Source organism: Trachypithecus francoisi, unplaced genomic scaffold (genome assembly GCF_009764315.1).
Source record: "Trachypithecus francoisi isolate TF-2019V2 unplaced genomic scaffold, Tfra_2.0 Lachesis_group11, whole genome shotgun sequence".
Taxonomy (NCBI): Eukaryota; Metazoa; Chordata; class Mammalia; order Primates; family Cercopithecidae; genus Trachypithecus; species Trachypithecus francoisi.
In genome coordinates this window covers 119,963,308-119,980,502 of record NW_022681456.1, presented here as the reverse complement: position 1 = coordinate 119,980,502, position 17,195 = coordinate 119,963,308, and the positions used below count along the sequence as shown (strand labels likewise).

The 17,195-nt window shown below is 46.2% G+C and overlaps 1 protein-coding gene across 3 annotated transcripts in view; it reads left to right on the top strand.

The window, feature by feature from the left end:
• The first annotated feature begins 1,395 nt into the window (after positions 1-1,395).
• The window catches only part of ETV6 (ETS variant transcription factor 6), a 255,374-nt gene continuing 239,574 nt past the window's right edge, over positions 1,396-17,195 (top strand). For all 3 annotated transcript variants that reach the window (XM_033222848.1, XM_033222846.1, XM_033222845.1), the window contains exon 1: positions 1,396-2,078. Coding sequence is in view for 2 of the 3 variants with exons in the window: in XM_033222846.1 (XP_033078737.1) it covers positions 2,046-2,078 (33 nt within the window). In the remaining variant the exon portion in view is untranslated. The remainder of the gene's footprint in view (positions 2,079-17,195) is intronic.

Below are 17,195 nucleotides of genomic sequence, written 5' to 3'. Positions count from 1 at the left end.
CACATACATTGTGCGGCTCTCTGCTAAGGAGGCATTTGTATATATTTTCTTATTTAATAAGATAATCTTATGAGCTAGGTACTACTTCTCCCCATTTTACAGAACCTTAGTGACTGAGTTGTCAGGGATCACATTGCTAAGTGATGTAGAAGACATAATCCAGCAATGGGACATCGGAACCAATGTCTGCAACATTGGTGAAGAAAAGTGGGTAGGAAAAATCTGTAGGGTGGGGAGACTCGGGGAAATGCGTCCTGGTGAGGTGCAGGTAACATATATGAGTATACATGCGTATATACATATTTATACCATATTTAACATATTACTCAATAAAGACGAAATTACAACAAATTTCGTTTTACATTACACATCCACATATTAAACCCCCATATATGTGTTAACAAGGTTAGAATTTAAGTATAATGATAATGTTCTCAGTTTTTTGTGGTGGACACTTCAGGGCAATTTAAGAGACTGTAAATAATAATAAAAATAATAAAGTAATCAGACCACTTGTGGACAAGGCTAGACCCCTCAGCCCCAACGGCCCCAACCACCCTCAACTGCTTTTCCAACCAAATATTCCTCCCCCTGCAGGATCCCAGGGCCATCCAATCAACCGGCCAATGACGGTTTCACAGAAGCGGTCCTGGGGAGGGGTATTATCTGTAGGAACACGTCCTGCCAACTTTGTAGTCGAGTCACCTATTTCGGTTGGTGGCGGCCGCTATTTCTTTAAAAGGGCAGTGGATTTCGAAACAGGAGGGGGAGGTCAGGAAAAGGAACTCGGCTGCCTTTGATAACTGCCCTGCAACCTTCCCTTCCCGGAGCGCGTGCTCGGCTGGGGAAGCGCCCGCGGCCGCCGCATCCCCGAGCGGGCGCGCGGCGCCACCTCTTTCCGGGGCGCCCACCTTCCCCGGGAATCCCCCCGCCCGGCGGTCCCCCGGCGTCTGCGGCACGGCCGCCCCGGCTTTGTCTCCGGCGTCGCGCTCGGGCGCCCGCTCTCCCCACATTTTCCCGTGTGCAGGCTGTAACCCGATCTCCCATTTCCTGGTGGATTCTCTTAAAGAGGCAGCGGTCGAGAAGCAGAACAAAGGCTATTGTTTTATTTCCTCCTTCGGGTTCCGCGTCCTTACCGGAATGGCCCTTCATAGATAATTACTTTCGTTGCATCTGCGCTTAGGGAAACGTTTCAAAACCCTTGTGCATATCGATGTATCCAAGAGATGGAGCCAGGGGAGGTGGGAGGAGTTTAATAAAACCTGTTTTGTGGTGTCTGGGGCCACGATGCAACGTTTTTTAAAGGTGTCTTCCTTAAGCCCGGAAATTGGCTCCGTCAGCGGGAGGTCTCGCGGCGTGGAGGGCGGGCACCCGCACCGCGGGCCGGCCTGGGGGGCTGCGCCGCTCGCCCCGCTCTCAGCCGCGGCCTCGCGCGGCCCCGCTCCCCGGGTTTCCTCCGCCCGCGCCCCCGCGGCCGCCCCTCCCCCGCGCGGCTTTTATTTCCCCGATGCCGGGCTGTAACCCGAGCTTTTATTTCCTGGTGGCTCCTTTAAGAGGCAGAGCTCAGTGCTGGGAATTCACGTCAGTTTCTGCACTGAAACTCTCAAGATCAATGAGCAAAGAGCTTTCTCAGTTCTGCCTTTCAGTTTCTCTCTTCCAGGAAGGAAAACATTCGAGAGAGCGAGGGAGAGCGGCGGGAGGGCGGAGGGCGGGGGGCGGGGGCGCCGGCTGCGGGTGGGAGGAGAGACCGGGAGGCTGGCCGGGCTGCGTCCCGGGTCCCCGCGCCGCGCCGCGCCGCGACCTGCAGACCCCGCCGCCGCGCTCGGGCCCGGCTCCCACGCCCCCGCCGCCCCGCGCGCCCAACTCCGCCGGCCGCCCCGCCCCGCCCCGCGCGCTCCAGACCCCCGGGGCGGCTGCCGGGAGAGATGCTGGAAGAAACTTCTTAAATGACCGCGTCCGGCTGGCCGTGGAGCCTTTCTGGGTTGGGGAGAGGAAAGGAAAGTGGAAAAAACCTGAGAACTTCCTGATTTCTCTCGCTGTGAGACATGTCTGAGACTCCTGCTCAGTGTAGCATTAAGGTAAAAATCTTCTCCCCTCCCTCTCCGTGGTGGAAACCCTGAGCTGCACCGGCCAGAGCAGTCGTGCTGGGCTCCTCAGAGCGGGCTGTTGCAGTTGCTCTGTTCGCAGTAAATTATTTGGGGCGCGAGGGAAGGAGATGCAGCTCGCGGCGGCGGCTGTACCCTTTAGCATAACCTTGCTACTCCCCACCGCCGAGCCCCTGCCGGCTCCTCGGCCCCCACCCTCTTGCTTTTTGACAATGAAATGCCGGTCACAATTGGTCAGGAGCAACCCGGATTGTCTCCAGAACTGTAAAACACCCCCGTAATTCGTGCGCTTAAAAAAACCCCCAAAAACCTGTTCCCTATTCCTACACCCAACATGTGACTGAAATGTAACTTTTGTTACCGAGGGGTGGTCTTCTTAGAAAAAAAGTTCTTCAGTCCCAGCGGCGATAGAATCTTTTTATTTTTTTAAAGGACTCTCTGGGTCTGATCAGACATGATTTTTTTCCCTCTCGTCTGATTGTAATTGCAAGCGCTGTCGGAGAGACAGTCTTGGTGTCAGCTTTTCCGAGGCATTGCACAATGAATTTTTTTTTTTTTTAAACCAAGGTGAATAAAGTTGCTGAATAGTTATTTTACTCTGATCCATATGAAAGTTGAGTAATCCCAAAGTAGAAAACTCCTGTGATGCAGGGAGACGAAGAACTAAGCAACCAGGCAAAATGACCTTCTGTGTTTGACAGTGCAGAGAGGGTATCTAAGAGCAGCACTCTCCCAGCTTTCTGGCCGGTTTTGCAGTATTGTAAATGCAGGGCGGTGGATGTTTGTAAACACACTGCTGGGCTACCCAGTAGTTGTGTGTATGCATGTCTATATATCTGTAAAGACTGTGGTGCTGCGGTTTGTTGCTTCTGAAAAGTTGTTGTAAAGTTTGCCACCATTGGGAGGCAGGATGATTTATCCATCTACCCCAGTTATTTTTCCCATCGCTGCATTTATTGTACACTTTATTCATTTCACTCTTCCACCAGTACCCAGGTAGAAAGCCTTCCGCCCTGTGAGAGGCTGAAGCCGCTGAAGTTTTGTTTTTGGTTTGGCCTATTGAATGTATGTTCATTGAATGGACACTACAGCAACAATGGACAAATAACCTGTTTTCTTCGTCTGTGGGGAGTTAGAAAAACCCTTCCTGTTTTAACACTGCCTTTCAATTAAAGTCTGTGTAGGGGAAACGCAGTAGTTCATCACGGGCTTACTAGGTTTTCTATAGTTAGAATCACATTTTGGTGTTTCTTACCAGAAAACATTTTCATGGGTTTGAGGAGAGGCTAATGTGAAATCAAAAGGTGTGTTGGGCTTCTTTGTTTTTGCCTCACAAAAATGCCCAGTGGAACTTTTAGGCTTTTGTGTTTGTACATATCTGGAGGTAGCAGTATGTCTGTGGGCATGGGGCGTGCCACACTAAAGAACTTGGGGTACTTTGATATTAATACTTCAAAACCAGTTTCTTTTGTGGTATAAATTAGATTCTACACCGAGTTCAGGAAAATCCTGCGGTATAGGTAATCTCATGTATTTGATGCTTAATAGCATAGAGGTAACCAAAGAGTAAAGTATTCAATCAATAAATTGTATTTAGCTCAGTGGCAATAAACTCGATATCAGGAAAATCTGGACCAACTACAGATCAGTAACTTTAGGACAAAACAACAAAAAGCAATGCTTTCTGTGACCTTTCTTGATTCTCTTATAAACTGCATCCCCACCGTTCTGATGGGCTTATGGTGGTGTGCTGGCTGCAGACTGCTACTGAGTGGTTTGTTTCATTGTGCTCCAGTCGGAAAAAGAGTACAACAGTCCCTTGCCTTACTCACATACAGAACCAATCCCAAGCAAAATGCTTTCTTAAATGCAACATGAAAATTGTGTCTATAATTTGCATATCATTTTTTCTTTATTGCTTACAACTCAGTTCTTTTAGGGTGCCTCTTTTCATTACTGTGTACTTCTATGTAATTAAAATAGATTTAATGTTCTTTACCAGAAAGGAAAGAATCACTTTTATTTTGGATTGTTCTTAATGGAACCAGTATGTATTTGCTTAGACTGCATGTGTCTAGGTGAACGTATGTGAAGAGTATCTTTCCATGGAGTTTGTTTAATTCACAATGTTACAATAATAAGCACTAGAGAGCAAGGACTGGGATTATTCCAGGTGATCTGAAATGTTCTGGTGATGTGTGCTGCGTTTCATTTAGTCCTTGGGATGTGGTACGGTGACTGCATAATAAAAAATGTTTGCTGGTAACCCACAAGCAAGTTGCTTGCTTCTAGAGTCCAGTAAACAATACACTTTTCTGTGTAGTGAAGAACAAATGTCAGAGGTTTTCAAGGATGAGCTGATGAACCTGATATACCGAACTCATGTGACACAAAAGGCCCTCACTATGGAGAGGTTTCTCCCACTCCTTCTCTCCACTCCTGAAACGGTCCTCACTTGCTTTCATTTCTAACAAGTAGTGGGTCAGCAGGCAGACAGTTCCTCAGCGGCTGGTGAGATGCAGCACAGAGTAGCCTGACCAGAGGCAGCCACAGAGGGAAGTACTTTGTTTATTTCTGAGCATTGCCTCCTCTGATAGAAAAGAGTAGTGTCCGATTTGGGTAGAGTTTCCAAGGTGAAAGTTTCTGAATTGGTCAATCAGTGACGCCTTTGTAAAGATGGCTCATGTGGTGGCAGCTCACAGTGAATGCCTGATAAGGGCTTTTCTATTTCTTTTGCACGCATCACCTGGGGAAGTTAATATCAAACACACACTTTTTACAGTAGAAGAGAGGTTGACTACTCCAAGGGCCCCGAAACTCTCACTGAGCCTTACTGGTTCCCTACACGCAACTTGCAGAAAGCAGGAGTGCTCGAGCACTCCTGGGAGGTCTGCCCTACAACCCTTGAAGGTTGTGGCACTGTTGTCATAGAAGTTCAGATGCTTCAATTCTTGACCATTTAGAGTTGTTTACATGGAAGGAAAGGATCAACTCTCTATAAAAAGTCAAATTATTTTAAAGAGGATTGCATGGCTGACTGTGCTGGTCACAGGAAGAAGGAAGAGGCTGTCTTTTCCATCATCAGCCTTCACCTTCAAGTCACCTGTTCAGTTCTAAGTTTGCCCAAGTTGCCGCAGAAGGTGGTTGTGGCCTAGCAGACACAGTCCCTTGTCAGGCTTGGCACAGCGTGTTAGTGGGCCAGGACTAACCAGAATACAAAAACGAGTTGCACGGTGTCTCTAGTCCCCTCTTTCCCTGCTGTCCTTATCAGTCAGCTTCCATAGCAAAAGGAAATCTGGTCTTTAAAATTTTGCTACTAATTGGGAGACTCTTTCGACTTCTCCTTCCGGACTCTGGGCTCCTTGGGTTTAGTGACGATTACCTTGGTGTCCTAGTAGCTAACTTGGCAGGTGACATAGAAATATTTTTCAGTAATGTTTGCTGATGTGAAGTGAGAGGTGGGAGGAGGCCAGCCCCCTTTGCTCGTTCTGTCTGCGTGTAACCTCAGGGTGACGTAACACTGTCATCCACTGGCTTGCTTGCAGAAAGCCCTAAATAGGGCCCACTACAGCCTTAGAGACGGCTGGAGCACTCCTGGGGGGGTCTGTCCCCAAATTCTTATTAATAGAATTTTGATACAAAAATGTTTTATAATTATTATTTCTTTGGAGACAGAGTTGCACTGTGTTGCCAAACTGGAGTTCAGTGGTGCGATCTTGGCTCACTGCAACCTCCACCTTCTGGGTTCAAGCAATTCTCCTGCCTCAGCCTCCCAAGTAGCTGGGATTACAGGTGCCCGCCACCACGTCTGGGTAATTTTTGTGCTTTTAGTAGAGATGGGGGTTTCATCATGTTGGCCAGGCTGGTCTCGAACTCCTGACCTCAAGTGATCTGCCCGCCTCAGCCTCCCAGAGTGCTGAGATTACAGGTATGAGCTGCTGTGCCCAGCCTAATGTTTTATTATTTTGATAAAATTCTCAAAAACTTCTTTTATGTCAAAACTAACAAAGAAGGAAATTGAGGAAAAGGTACAACAAAGGAGCTTGAGGAATTGCTTTAACAGGTTCAGATTAGCAGGCTTCTGAGTGCCCCTCAGTGTTTCTGACAATAGAATCAGGGAACTTTCAAACGTTCAGAATTGAGAGACCTTAGAGATCCCCTGAGCCAACCTCCTATTTTTTATAAAGAGGGAATCAGAGAGCTAAGGGGTTTGCCTCAACCCATGGGTGAGTGAGCCAGGTTTGGAGGACACAGGCCTACAGGTTCTCAGGCCACTGCATTCTCTGGGTTCGTGGTGTGTCCCTATAAAAGGCCAAGGAAACTCGATACAATAGGCTTCACTCTCTCTGGCACTTCCTAGCTTGGTCCATTTTAATCACAAGCCAGCTGGTCTGAGGGCACAGGGGTATGTGCCAAGGAAGATGGTATGTGGGGGGAGAAATGGGCCACTGGGGTCTGGTCAGGTGTGAGAAGAGGAAGTAGTAGGAGGGAGGGGATGAGGGAAGAAGGGCCTGATGGACTTGTATTGGCACCACTATTTGCAGTGCTCTCTCTCTCTCTCTCTATATATATATACACACACACACACACACACACACACACACACACACATATATATATATATACTGCAAATTCTGTTTTGGGCTGAAGGCCCCTTATCTGCTGTTAGGATTCCTTTGAAGAATCCTTGGGTGGGCCGTAGTCTCTTTTATCAAGGGTCAGCCAATCCTATTTATACTTTAATTTCTGTGTAGTAAGCTCCCTGTTTCAAACAGCCAAAGCTAAAAACGTGGCAGCTAGCCCTGAAGAAGTAGCTATGGAAAATATCCTCCTCAGGATAAGTAAGTCAAGGGCAAAAAATACCCCAAATGTGAGCACCAGAGGCAGGCAGATCTAAGTCACATTCTGCTCCTCTGAGTGCAGCTGTATTTGTGCACACCAGGAAAGAGCTGGGGGCAAGGGGGGGACACAGGGTTGCTGGGAGTAACTCACACGGCAGTTTCATTTTTTTCACCAATTAAAACTTGCCCTTTAGTGTGGATCTCCCAGCCGAGTGATGCAGTGTCGGATGAAGCCCCGTAGCGTGTGCGAGATAGAAATGACATTTTTTTTTTCTATGTGAATACTACTTTAGAGACAACTCTGGAGCTTGTTTTCAGGCAAGAGTCCACCTCTGCCGTATTTGTTGTTAGATGTGTGTTGGGAACCAGTCTCCTTGTGTATTTGTTGAATAGAATGGGTGTGCATTTACTCAGGGTTCCCACGCCAAAAGGGGCCCAGCTTAAAGACTGTTCACTGCCAAACCTAGTATTTGGGGACAGAAAGACTAGACTAAATTAGTGAAAAGTTAGAATTATAGCCTATTAAAAAACAAACACATTTTTATTGATTTTCCAAACATACAGGAACCAAACTAATAAAGTGTTGCTTACTGAGGCATCTCAGGGAAAGCTCTGATGAATAGGCAAAAATGATTCGTGTTCCACATTATCCATTGGGTAGAAACCAGTGCTACCATGTGCTTGGAACTGTTCGTTTGGTGTCGAAATATTACCACACATTTTATTTGCTCTGTTAATTTGATAACCTTCTCTTCTTAGATAGTGAAAATACATAATTCAGCCTGGTTGTTGTCTAAATGATCTGGAATTCCCAGAGTGTGGGCGAGAGGCTTGATTAGGGAAGGCATTTTACCCCATAAGTGTGGACTCTTAGATGAGCATAACTGCTCACTCAGCCCTGTGGATTTCACTTACAGGAAACTAGAATGCTTGCATTTCTGAAATTTTATAAATTCTCTGTAATTAAACGTGTTCGTCTGCTGTTTTAGTGGCCGTTGTTCTATAAAAACCAGTTGTAGCTTACAGCTATATAGTGATTTATTACAAAACACTTTCTTCCCCTTTTACTTCTTCCTCTTCCTCCTCCTCTTCCTCTTCCTCCTCCATCATCATCACCGGCATCATTTATTGAATACTGCTGCATGCTGGTCCTTGTGCTGTTTTGTATACATTATCTTGTTTACTCTTCACAGCTCTCTCAGGGATGCACTTTTTCTCTCCATTCTACAAATGAGGAAACTGAAGCCCAGAGAGGTTAAGTGATGTATTGGCCTAAGATCTCCCAGGCTGTAAGTGGCAAAGCTAAGGCCAGAATCTGTATCGTGGCACTCTCATTCCAAAGTATTTTCTGTGAGGGTATTCCAAAGTGCAGCCATCTTTGCGAAGAAAATTAGGAAACTTGAAGTGACGGCTGGCTGCTGGATCGTTACGTAAGCTGAGATGAGAGGCAGGAATAGAGCTGGCAGAAGTGCTTGCAGAGGTTCTGAATTTCCTCTGCTTCCCTGTCTCTTCTGAAGATGGATCTTCCTAGCCATTACACAAGTAGTGGGGACAACCAGATGGTCACACCAAGCCACCACCCACTGTGGAATGAATGTCTAACTTTTCCATATTTACACCCGTCTCTAATGTCCTCTGGTGAGATTTTGTCTTTTGATGGGTTTCATTTTGGGCCTTTTGTGTTTTTCTCAGAGGCCTTTCTTTTCCGTCTCTGTTTTTCTCTTACTTCCTTCGGCGCTTTATGACTCCTTGATGAAGTGGTTGGAAATCTGAGAGATTGTGTCCTCATCCTGCCCGGCCTCAGGCTAGACACCTTCTTTGCCTGCTTTTTACTTCCTGGTCAGTTGCTTCTCCTTACACAACTTTTTTTTTGTTGTTTCCTTTTAAAGGTTTTCACACAATCCATAATCACAATTTTTGTTTTTCTTAAACCATCTCTCGTGTACATCTTTAATATTATGTGATTTCCAGGAATCTATTTCAGATATTCCCTGATTTTTTTCCCCTATAACAAAAGGAATCATCTTTTTTTGACGCCTATCTTGATGGCCTGACCTGACTCGCCTGTTCTAATGTCCTGGAACGAAGAGAGCGTTTTCGCCATCTGACTTTATACATTTCTGATTTTGAACAACTCGAAGGAAGAGAGTCTTCAGAGCAGATGTAGGGAGAGAAAGAGAGAGATGTGTTGTGGAGGTAATATGAGGGGATTCAGAGAGCATTATCCACATTTCTCATGAAACAAATGAGGAAACTGAGTCTTGTGGCCTTTAAAGAGCTGGCTTGAGATCACATTCCTAACTGATCAAGCCAGAGTCAGAATCAGCGTTCTGTCCTAGGCCCATGTTCCTCTAAGACCACAGCAGAGGAAAAATGAGGAAAAGCAGGCAAGAATTCAGAAAGCATAGCTTGCTTTTGCAGATTCACATGACTTGATATTAGTGTTCATCATTGCGACTTCCAAGTGAAAGCCAGAGTTCATGTTATGAGATTTCAGAAGTGAAGAAAGAATGCAATGTATTTTGGAAAGATTTCTAACAAAAATGGTTGGCATAAGAATAATGTTAAGTTTTAAAAGGCTAAGCTTCAGTTACGTGGATGACTGATTTATGAAAAGTACTCCCTCATGAAGACACAAAAGAGGTAGCCAATGCGTCTTGCAGGCTTGAGGCCTGATGGCCTCCTGGGGGATATTTTCCCTTTGTATGTGGGAGTCAGATGTACGGAAAACGACTTCATTTCCTGAATGACCCAGAAAGGACGCGTTGCCCTGCTGGGTTCCGTTGGTGAGTGTTTTCAGTGGTGTTCGTGTTGCCACAGTGTAGTTCCAATCACCACGTCTTTCGATTTTGACTTGCATTTTGTTCTGTCTTATGTTGTTCTTTGTTCTTACCTGTAAAGTTGACTTCCCATAAGGGGATTGTAAGGTGCTCGGAAAAGGGCTCTACCTTACTGCCATGCTGTGGATGCTCCAGGGGAAGAGCACAGACAGTGGTGTAGACAGACCCATGACTTCTGGTTCCTGAACTTGTTCAAGTTACTTAATCATGAACCTGTTAACTCATCTGAAGTGGTAATAAAAATGTGTGTCTCTTAGGGTTGTTGGGATATGTACATTGCCTAATGTAGTGCTTTATACTGCTAAAAAGTTAGTTCTTCTCCTCCTTTGTACATCCTCCATAACACGTGGATCTGGAAGAGGCTAGAGGTTTTCTGGTTCTGTGCCCACATTATACAGTTGAGAACACAGAGGCCAGGGGATGGTTTTGTTTTTGTTTCTGAGACAGAGTCTCGCTGTGTCACCCAGGCTAGAGTGCGATGCCGAGATCTCAACGCAATGCAACCTCTGTCTCCCAGGTTCAAGCGATTGTGGTGCCTCAGCCTCCCAAGGATTACAGGTGTGCACCACTCACCTGGCTAATTTTTGTATTTTTAGTAGAGATGGGGTTTCACCATGTTGGCCAGGGTGGACTCAAGCTCCCGACCTCAATTGATCCTCCCGCCTCAGCCTCCGAAACTGCTGGGATTACAGGCGTGAGCCGCCGTCCCCAGCCCCCAGCCAGGGATGTTAATGGCCTTGCTCAAGCTCCTGTGGCTGGTTGGTGGTGCCATCTAAACTAAAATCTAGGCCTCCCGAGTCAGCTGACTCCCTGCACAGTGCTCTTGTCACTATCCCATTGAGTTGTTCACAGGGCTGGGGTCACTCAGTCAGTGCTCAAAAAAGTTCTTATTTTAACTTTAATTGAATACAAGCCTCAACAATAGGAGAGATGAGCCAAGTGCAATTATATGATAATAGCAAATGCCTTTTGAATCTTACAGCAGAATTTTGAAGGAATAGCTAATATGGTTCTGAGGAAGTTTCCAGAGATGAAAGAAAAGGAAAAAAACCTAAGTCTGAAAGTACTGTACAGTGAGTCTAACTAGCATTATTACTCAGCGCTCAAGTATTTGAACCTATTCAGGGATCTGCTCCCTCATACAGTTGCTTATTATTTGTGACTGGGGTGAGACTTGAAAGAGAGCATCAATTCTCTAGTCTGCTTTTGTTTAACAGGCAGTTCCATGTCTGTCTGACCACAGAACAGACACTGTTTGCTGTGGGCTGGTGAATGTTCACTTTCAAGAGCGGGGAGTAGATGGCCCTTCGTGGAAGTTTAATTATCCAGAAGAGTTTGAAAAGGCCAAATTTGTTACTTTGGGGCATGGGGAAACCTTCCTCTCTAGCAGATGTGAGGGCACCAAAGTGTCTTTTCAGCAGTTGTATTCTTCTTGCTGTGGACCTAAATTCGATCCTGAGTCCTTCTTTGTATGTACATAGCAAATGAGAAGATGAACTATACACTGGCAAATGACCCTTTTTTGAGGAATCGTGGAGAAAATGTTACCTACCTCTCCCTCCTACCCCCACGAAATAAGCGTGGGCTACTTCATACTCTTGAAGCAAGAGTTTAGGTTTGGAGAGAAACTGCTCCTCTGATGTCCTCCTGGAAACCACAAGTGGAAGTTTGTGATTTTCTTCTCAGCTGACCTATCCCCTCTCCCTTGGGTTATGACAGGCCATGTATGTAACTTTATTTTTCTTAGGACTTATCTCTTTGATGAGGTCAGTAATCCTGCTTCACTTACGTCCCCTATACGTGAGAATGCCACAGCCAAAGATGACATGCTAACGCATTTCCTGGAAAAAATGAGCTACAGATAGAAATAAGGCTCGTAATTTAAAAAATCGAACCCCAGAGAACAGTCTGTCTCTGAAGTTAACCATTCCCCCAACACTTTCTCTTGTTTCCCTAGTGAAAGTGTGAATCTAGGTTGTGAAAGTGTGAATCTAGGTTGTGAAAGTGTGAATCTAGGTTGTGAAAGTGTGAATCTAGGTTGTGGCAGTGGAAGTTCTGGCACTGCTATGAGGTGAGGAAGGAAGACGGAGGGCCCAGATCTGCCCACCTCACTGCAGGTGTGGCCTGGAAGAATGCCGGGGCGGGGTCTCTACTGAAGGATCAAGGTCAAGGGATGAAGAGAAGTTGGCGAAGGGGCACAAAAATACAGCTAGATAGAAGGAATACGGTATAGTATTCATTAGTACAGTAGGGAAATTAGAGTTAACAATAATGTATTGTGTATTTCAAAATAACTAGAAGAGAAGAATTGTAATGTTCCTAACACAAAAGAAAAATGTTTGAGGCAGTGGAAATGCCAGCTACCCTAATCTGATCATTACACATCTGCACAGATATCAAAATGTCACGTGTACCCCCAAAATATGTACAACTATTATATATCAACAAAAAAACCAAAGTCAAGAGACAATTTAGAATGTGTATGGTCTCAAGCCTAGTGACTAATATGTGGACAGGTAGATCTGCACTAGGGTATACAGGAGGAACTGTTATGGAGACTTCATAAAAAGGGAGATGGGGTGGGATGCGGTGGCTCACGCCTGTAATCCCAGCACTTTGGGAGGCCGAGGCAAGTGAATCACCTGAGGTCAGGAGTTCAAGACCAGCCTGGACAGCATGGTGAAACCCTGTCTTTACTAAAAATACAAAAAAATTAGCCAACCTGTAATCCCCGCTACTTGGGAGGCTGAAGCAGGAGAATCTCTTGAACCTGGAAGGTGGAGATTGCAGTCAGCTGAAGCTGTGCCACTGCACTCCAGCCTGGGCAACAGAGTGAGACTCTGTCTCAAAAAATAATAATAATAAATAAATAAAAGGGAGATGGGGGAGATGGCGGGAATTTGCTAAGCTCGTTTGTTAACTGCTTTAAAGAACTTGGACTAGGGAACTTCTCTCAGATTTATTATTGGTTGTTATTTCCAGACCATTTGTCTTTCCCAAACTGCCCTTGGCCATCAAATCAGACTCCTGCTAGAGTCAGCCTCATTGTAGTGTCTCTTGGCTCACCTCTGTGGTTTCACTAATTATTTTCATGTATTGACCTGGGATCACAGGCCAGGCACCCAAAGGGACAGAGCTGAGTTCTTTTTCTTTGGGCCTCTTTGGGTACTCGTAACCCACGTCCCTGTCACAGGTTTTGGAAAAATGGCACATCTGAAGGATTGGATCCGTGGTGCATTTTGTAATTGCTGTATCCTCTTTTCTTTTTTTTTTTTTTTTTTTTTTTTTGAGACGGAGTCTCGCTCTGTCGCCCAGGCTGGAGCGCAGTGGCCGGATCTCAGCTCACTGCAAGCTCCGCCTCCCGGGTTTACGCCATTCTCCTGCCTCAGCCTCCCGAGTAGCTGGGACTACAGGCGCCAGCCACCTCGCCCGGCTAGCTTTTTGTATTTTTTAGTAGAGACGGGGTTTCACCGTGTTAGCCAGGATGGTCTCGAACTCCTGACCTCGTGATCCGCCCGTCTCGGCCTCCCAAAGTGCTGGGATTACAGGCTTGAGCCACCACGCCCGGCTGTATCCTCTTTTCTTTAAGGTCTTGGTCTGTCACTCATGCTGAAGTACAGTGGCATGATCATAGCTCACCGTAATCACAAACTCATGGGCTCAAGTGATCGTCCTGCCTCAGCCTCTGGAGTCGCTAGGACTGCAGGTGCACCACCTCGCCTGGCTACATTTTTTTTTTTTTTTTTTTTTTTTGAGATGGAGTCTTGCTCTGTCGCCCAGGCTGGAGTGCAGTGGTACAATCTCGGCTCACTGCAAGCTCTGCCTCCCGGGTTCACGCCATTCTCCTGCCTCAGCCTCCCCAGCAGCTGGGACTACAGGCGCCTGCCACCACACCCGGCTAATTTTTTGTATTTTTAGTAGAGATGGGGTTTCACCATGCTAGCCAGGATGGTCTCGATCTCCTGACCTTGTGATCCACCCGCCTCGGCCTCCCAAAGTGCTGGGATTACAGGCGTGAGCCACCAAGCCCGGCCGACCTGGCTACTTTTTAAAAAAACTTTTTGTGGAGACAATGTCTTGCTTTGTTAGCCAGGTTGCTTTTGAACTCCTGGACTCAAGCGATCCTCCCACCTCGGCCTCCCAAAGTGCTAGCATTATAGGCATGAACCACTGTGCCCGGCCATTTTGTCCTTGTTTTGACTTGAGATCTGGGAGATTTTGAAGATCCGTGTCATGAGTTCTCTTGACTGGTGCTTTGCAGTTTTGAGACCCATTCCTGACTAATAGGTCTTGACTGCCACTAATGGCCAGTGATGGCTGGGGACAGCAGGACACTCTCACTTTGCACCTTTTGATCTGGTCTTTGTTCAAAGCGGGGTGAAGCCAGTGGGAGAGTTGTTGTTTTGGGGATAAAGTCTGGGTAACACAGATTCCTCAGGCTGAGTAAGTCTCCTGTTCTCCCCGACTTTGAGATCTGAATGACCTGATTTGGCTGACTACACCTCCAGTCCCCTGGACAGCAGCCAGCTCCTTTGACTTTGTGCCATTTAGTCCTTCCCTTCATCTGCTGACGCTAATACTTTAGGGTGAGGTGGAACGAGAGAGCATACTAGTTGGTGAGGTAAGAGTGTTTTCCCTTAGAGAACCGAAGAAACAAAGACTCCCTTTCTGAATTTTGTGTTCTGCCTCTTTGCATCTCTGAGGCTCCTTGTGTCTGGCAGGGCTGTGAGTGAGGAGGTGGGGTGTGCTTCTCCGCAGGCAAAAGTCAGCTGTAGGTCAGATGTGGCTTTGGAACACAATGGAATCCAGGGGGAATGTTGGCGAGCACAGGAAGGCTGGAGTGATGATCCTCTAATCTTTTGCAGCGTGCTGTAAGAGTATCTTCAAGTTTCGCCGAGACGGGCAGGGCAATGAGCAAAGGGACCTAGGTGTTAGGTGACATCTCAAGTAGGGCACCTGGTAGTACACCTGTCTTGCGTGTTCCCACCCTTCCCAACACTTTATCTTTTTGAAGCCACCTACCCTTAGAAAATGAACAAGGAACCACTGACATGGACAGCAGTATGTTTACTTACCTTTTGGATGCAAGACAGTTTGCCCTGCTGGGAGAGATGTGGGATAAGGCCCCAGAGTGGAAAAAAACCTTAAGAATGCAAGAAGGAAGAAAGGTAGGGGAGCCAGCAGGTCCCACTGAAAGGCCTTGTTATTCCAGCAAAGAGGGAAGAGGTGGGCCCAGTGGCACAAGTCACTAACATTAGCCAGTTCTGAGAATTTCTCTGTCTTGAAAAACTTGGTAAAATGGCCAAATGGAGCTTCTCTCAACTAGGGGGAATGTCTGTGTGTGCGTTTGTTGTTAGCCATCATGTTCAACAGTCTGATTTAAGGGAAAGTTGGTCTGTGTACATTTTCATTTCAGCTGTGGTCTTTGAAGGTTCAGCATGGAGGAGGTGTGGGTGGATGAGAATATAGTCTTCCCGCCTCTTGGTTGGCTTATATGTAGGTTATAGGTGAATGTGAGTTCACAACACAGCCTATTTCTTATTTGGGTGCACTTTTGGAAGACTTGCAGAGGTTGGTTTGGGAAAACCCAGTTACCCTTCCTTTATGCACGTATTTCTGTCAGACTAAATGCCAAATAGATCATTGGAAAGATTTTCTTCACAGCCCTGGTCCCCAAATTGGCATCTGTGATTCTTCCTAGGGTCTCATATTATGAGAGTGCACTCCCTTTAATCTTTTGGGACCTAAAGTGGGGTCTGTGTGGACAAGCTTGTGCTTCTTTGGGAAACTTCTTGCTGCACACTGGCCAGGGTAAGGCAAGAGTTAGTCCTGATGGCTGGGTGGTTCTTGGGCAGTTGATCATGCTTAGCGCTTGAGAGGTTTCTGTTACACCATTTGCCAAAAGGGACATCTCTCAGCTGGTCCTAGTGCCCCAGGGCACAAATGTCAGGCTTTAGGAGAAAATGCACAATTTCAGGTTCAGTCTTTTATCTGCATTTGTGTGCATGAATGGACTAATAATTGAAGTACATTGAATGATTTCTCCATACTCCAACACCTAGGAAGTAGCTTCCTGGGTTAGGGAAAGGTTCCTAGGTACAGCTACCAAAGGCTCAGACTTAAGCACCAACACTGGAGGTTAGAATTAGCATGCTCTAGGGAGGACAGTGAGAGGCTAACTGACACAATGCCTTTATGGGCTATTTTTAGCTTTAGCCAGGCCTATCTGGAGTGGCTTGTGCTTTCTTGGGCACCGTCCTGCATTTATTCCAGGGTTTGTGCTTGTGATCTGTTTGCATATATGCCACATGTATTGCATGCTCATGGGATGATAAGTTGCAGAAATTATGGCATAATCTGTTTTCTGGCATATAGAAGAAAAGATGACACAAAATCCAGCCTTGTTGTGGCGAAGAAACCTAACATAGATGTAAAATATATCTCCTTGGAGGCTTGGCTTTGTGATGGGCTATAAACGGATTGTTAAACAGCAATGTGAGAGGCTGTTAACAAGCTGTTTCTAAGAGCATCTCCCTGGTCTGGTCTGAAAAGGTAATGTGTACATATTGTACATTTGAGATAGTTTGCCTGTGGTGTTTATATGTTGGTAGGTTGTGTGTATATGTGTGTGTGTGTGTGCGTGTGTGTGTGTGTGTCTTGTCTGTCTTCAGTGGTAAACTGAAAAAATAATTTAAAGTGTTGTTTATTTGCTCCTGTGTTAGTGTCTACATTCCAAACTGGGCAATACTTTTTTTTTAAGCTGGCTTAAGTGAAGAGGTGTTTGGTCAGCCACAGGGTATGAGTCAACCAAACTTCAAAAAGCTTCAGTATGTGTTTGATAACACTCTTAAGTATATAATAGCCACTTTAAGGATTTGTGCCTTAGTGTACTTGGATGAATAGGTAAACCACCTCCTCATCAACAAACTAGCATTTGGGTTCCCACATTGGCAAAGCAGGGCTCCTATTATGTGTCTAGTCTTATTTGAACTTCTTTTCACATTCAGGTGACATAGTTGAACATCAGTCCATGCCAGTTGCTGCTACTACTGGGTTTTTTTTTTTTTTTTTGAGACGGAGTCTTGCTCTGTCGCCCAGGCTGGAGTGCAGTGGCCGGATCTCAGCTCACTGCAAGCTCCGCCTCCCGGGTTTATGCCATTCTCCTGCCTCAGCCTCCAGAGTAGCTGGGACTACAGGCCCCCGCCACCTCGCCCGGCTAGTTTTTTTTTTTTTGTATTTTTAGTAGAGATGAGGTCTCACCGTGTTAGCCAGGATGGTCTCGATCTCCTGACCTCGTGATCCGCCCATCTCGGCCTCCCAAAGTGCTGGGATTACAGGCTTGAGCCACCGGGCCCGGCCTACTGCTGGGTTTTTAATGGAAGAGAACTCTTCCTTGTTACTATGCTGCC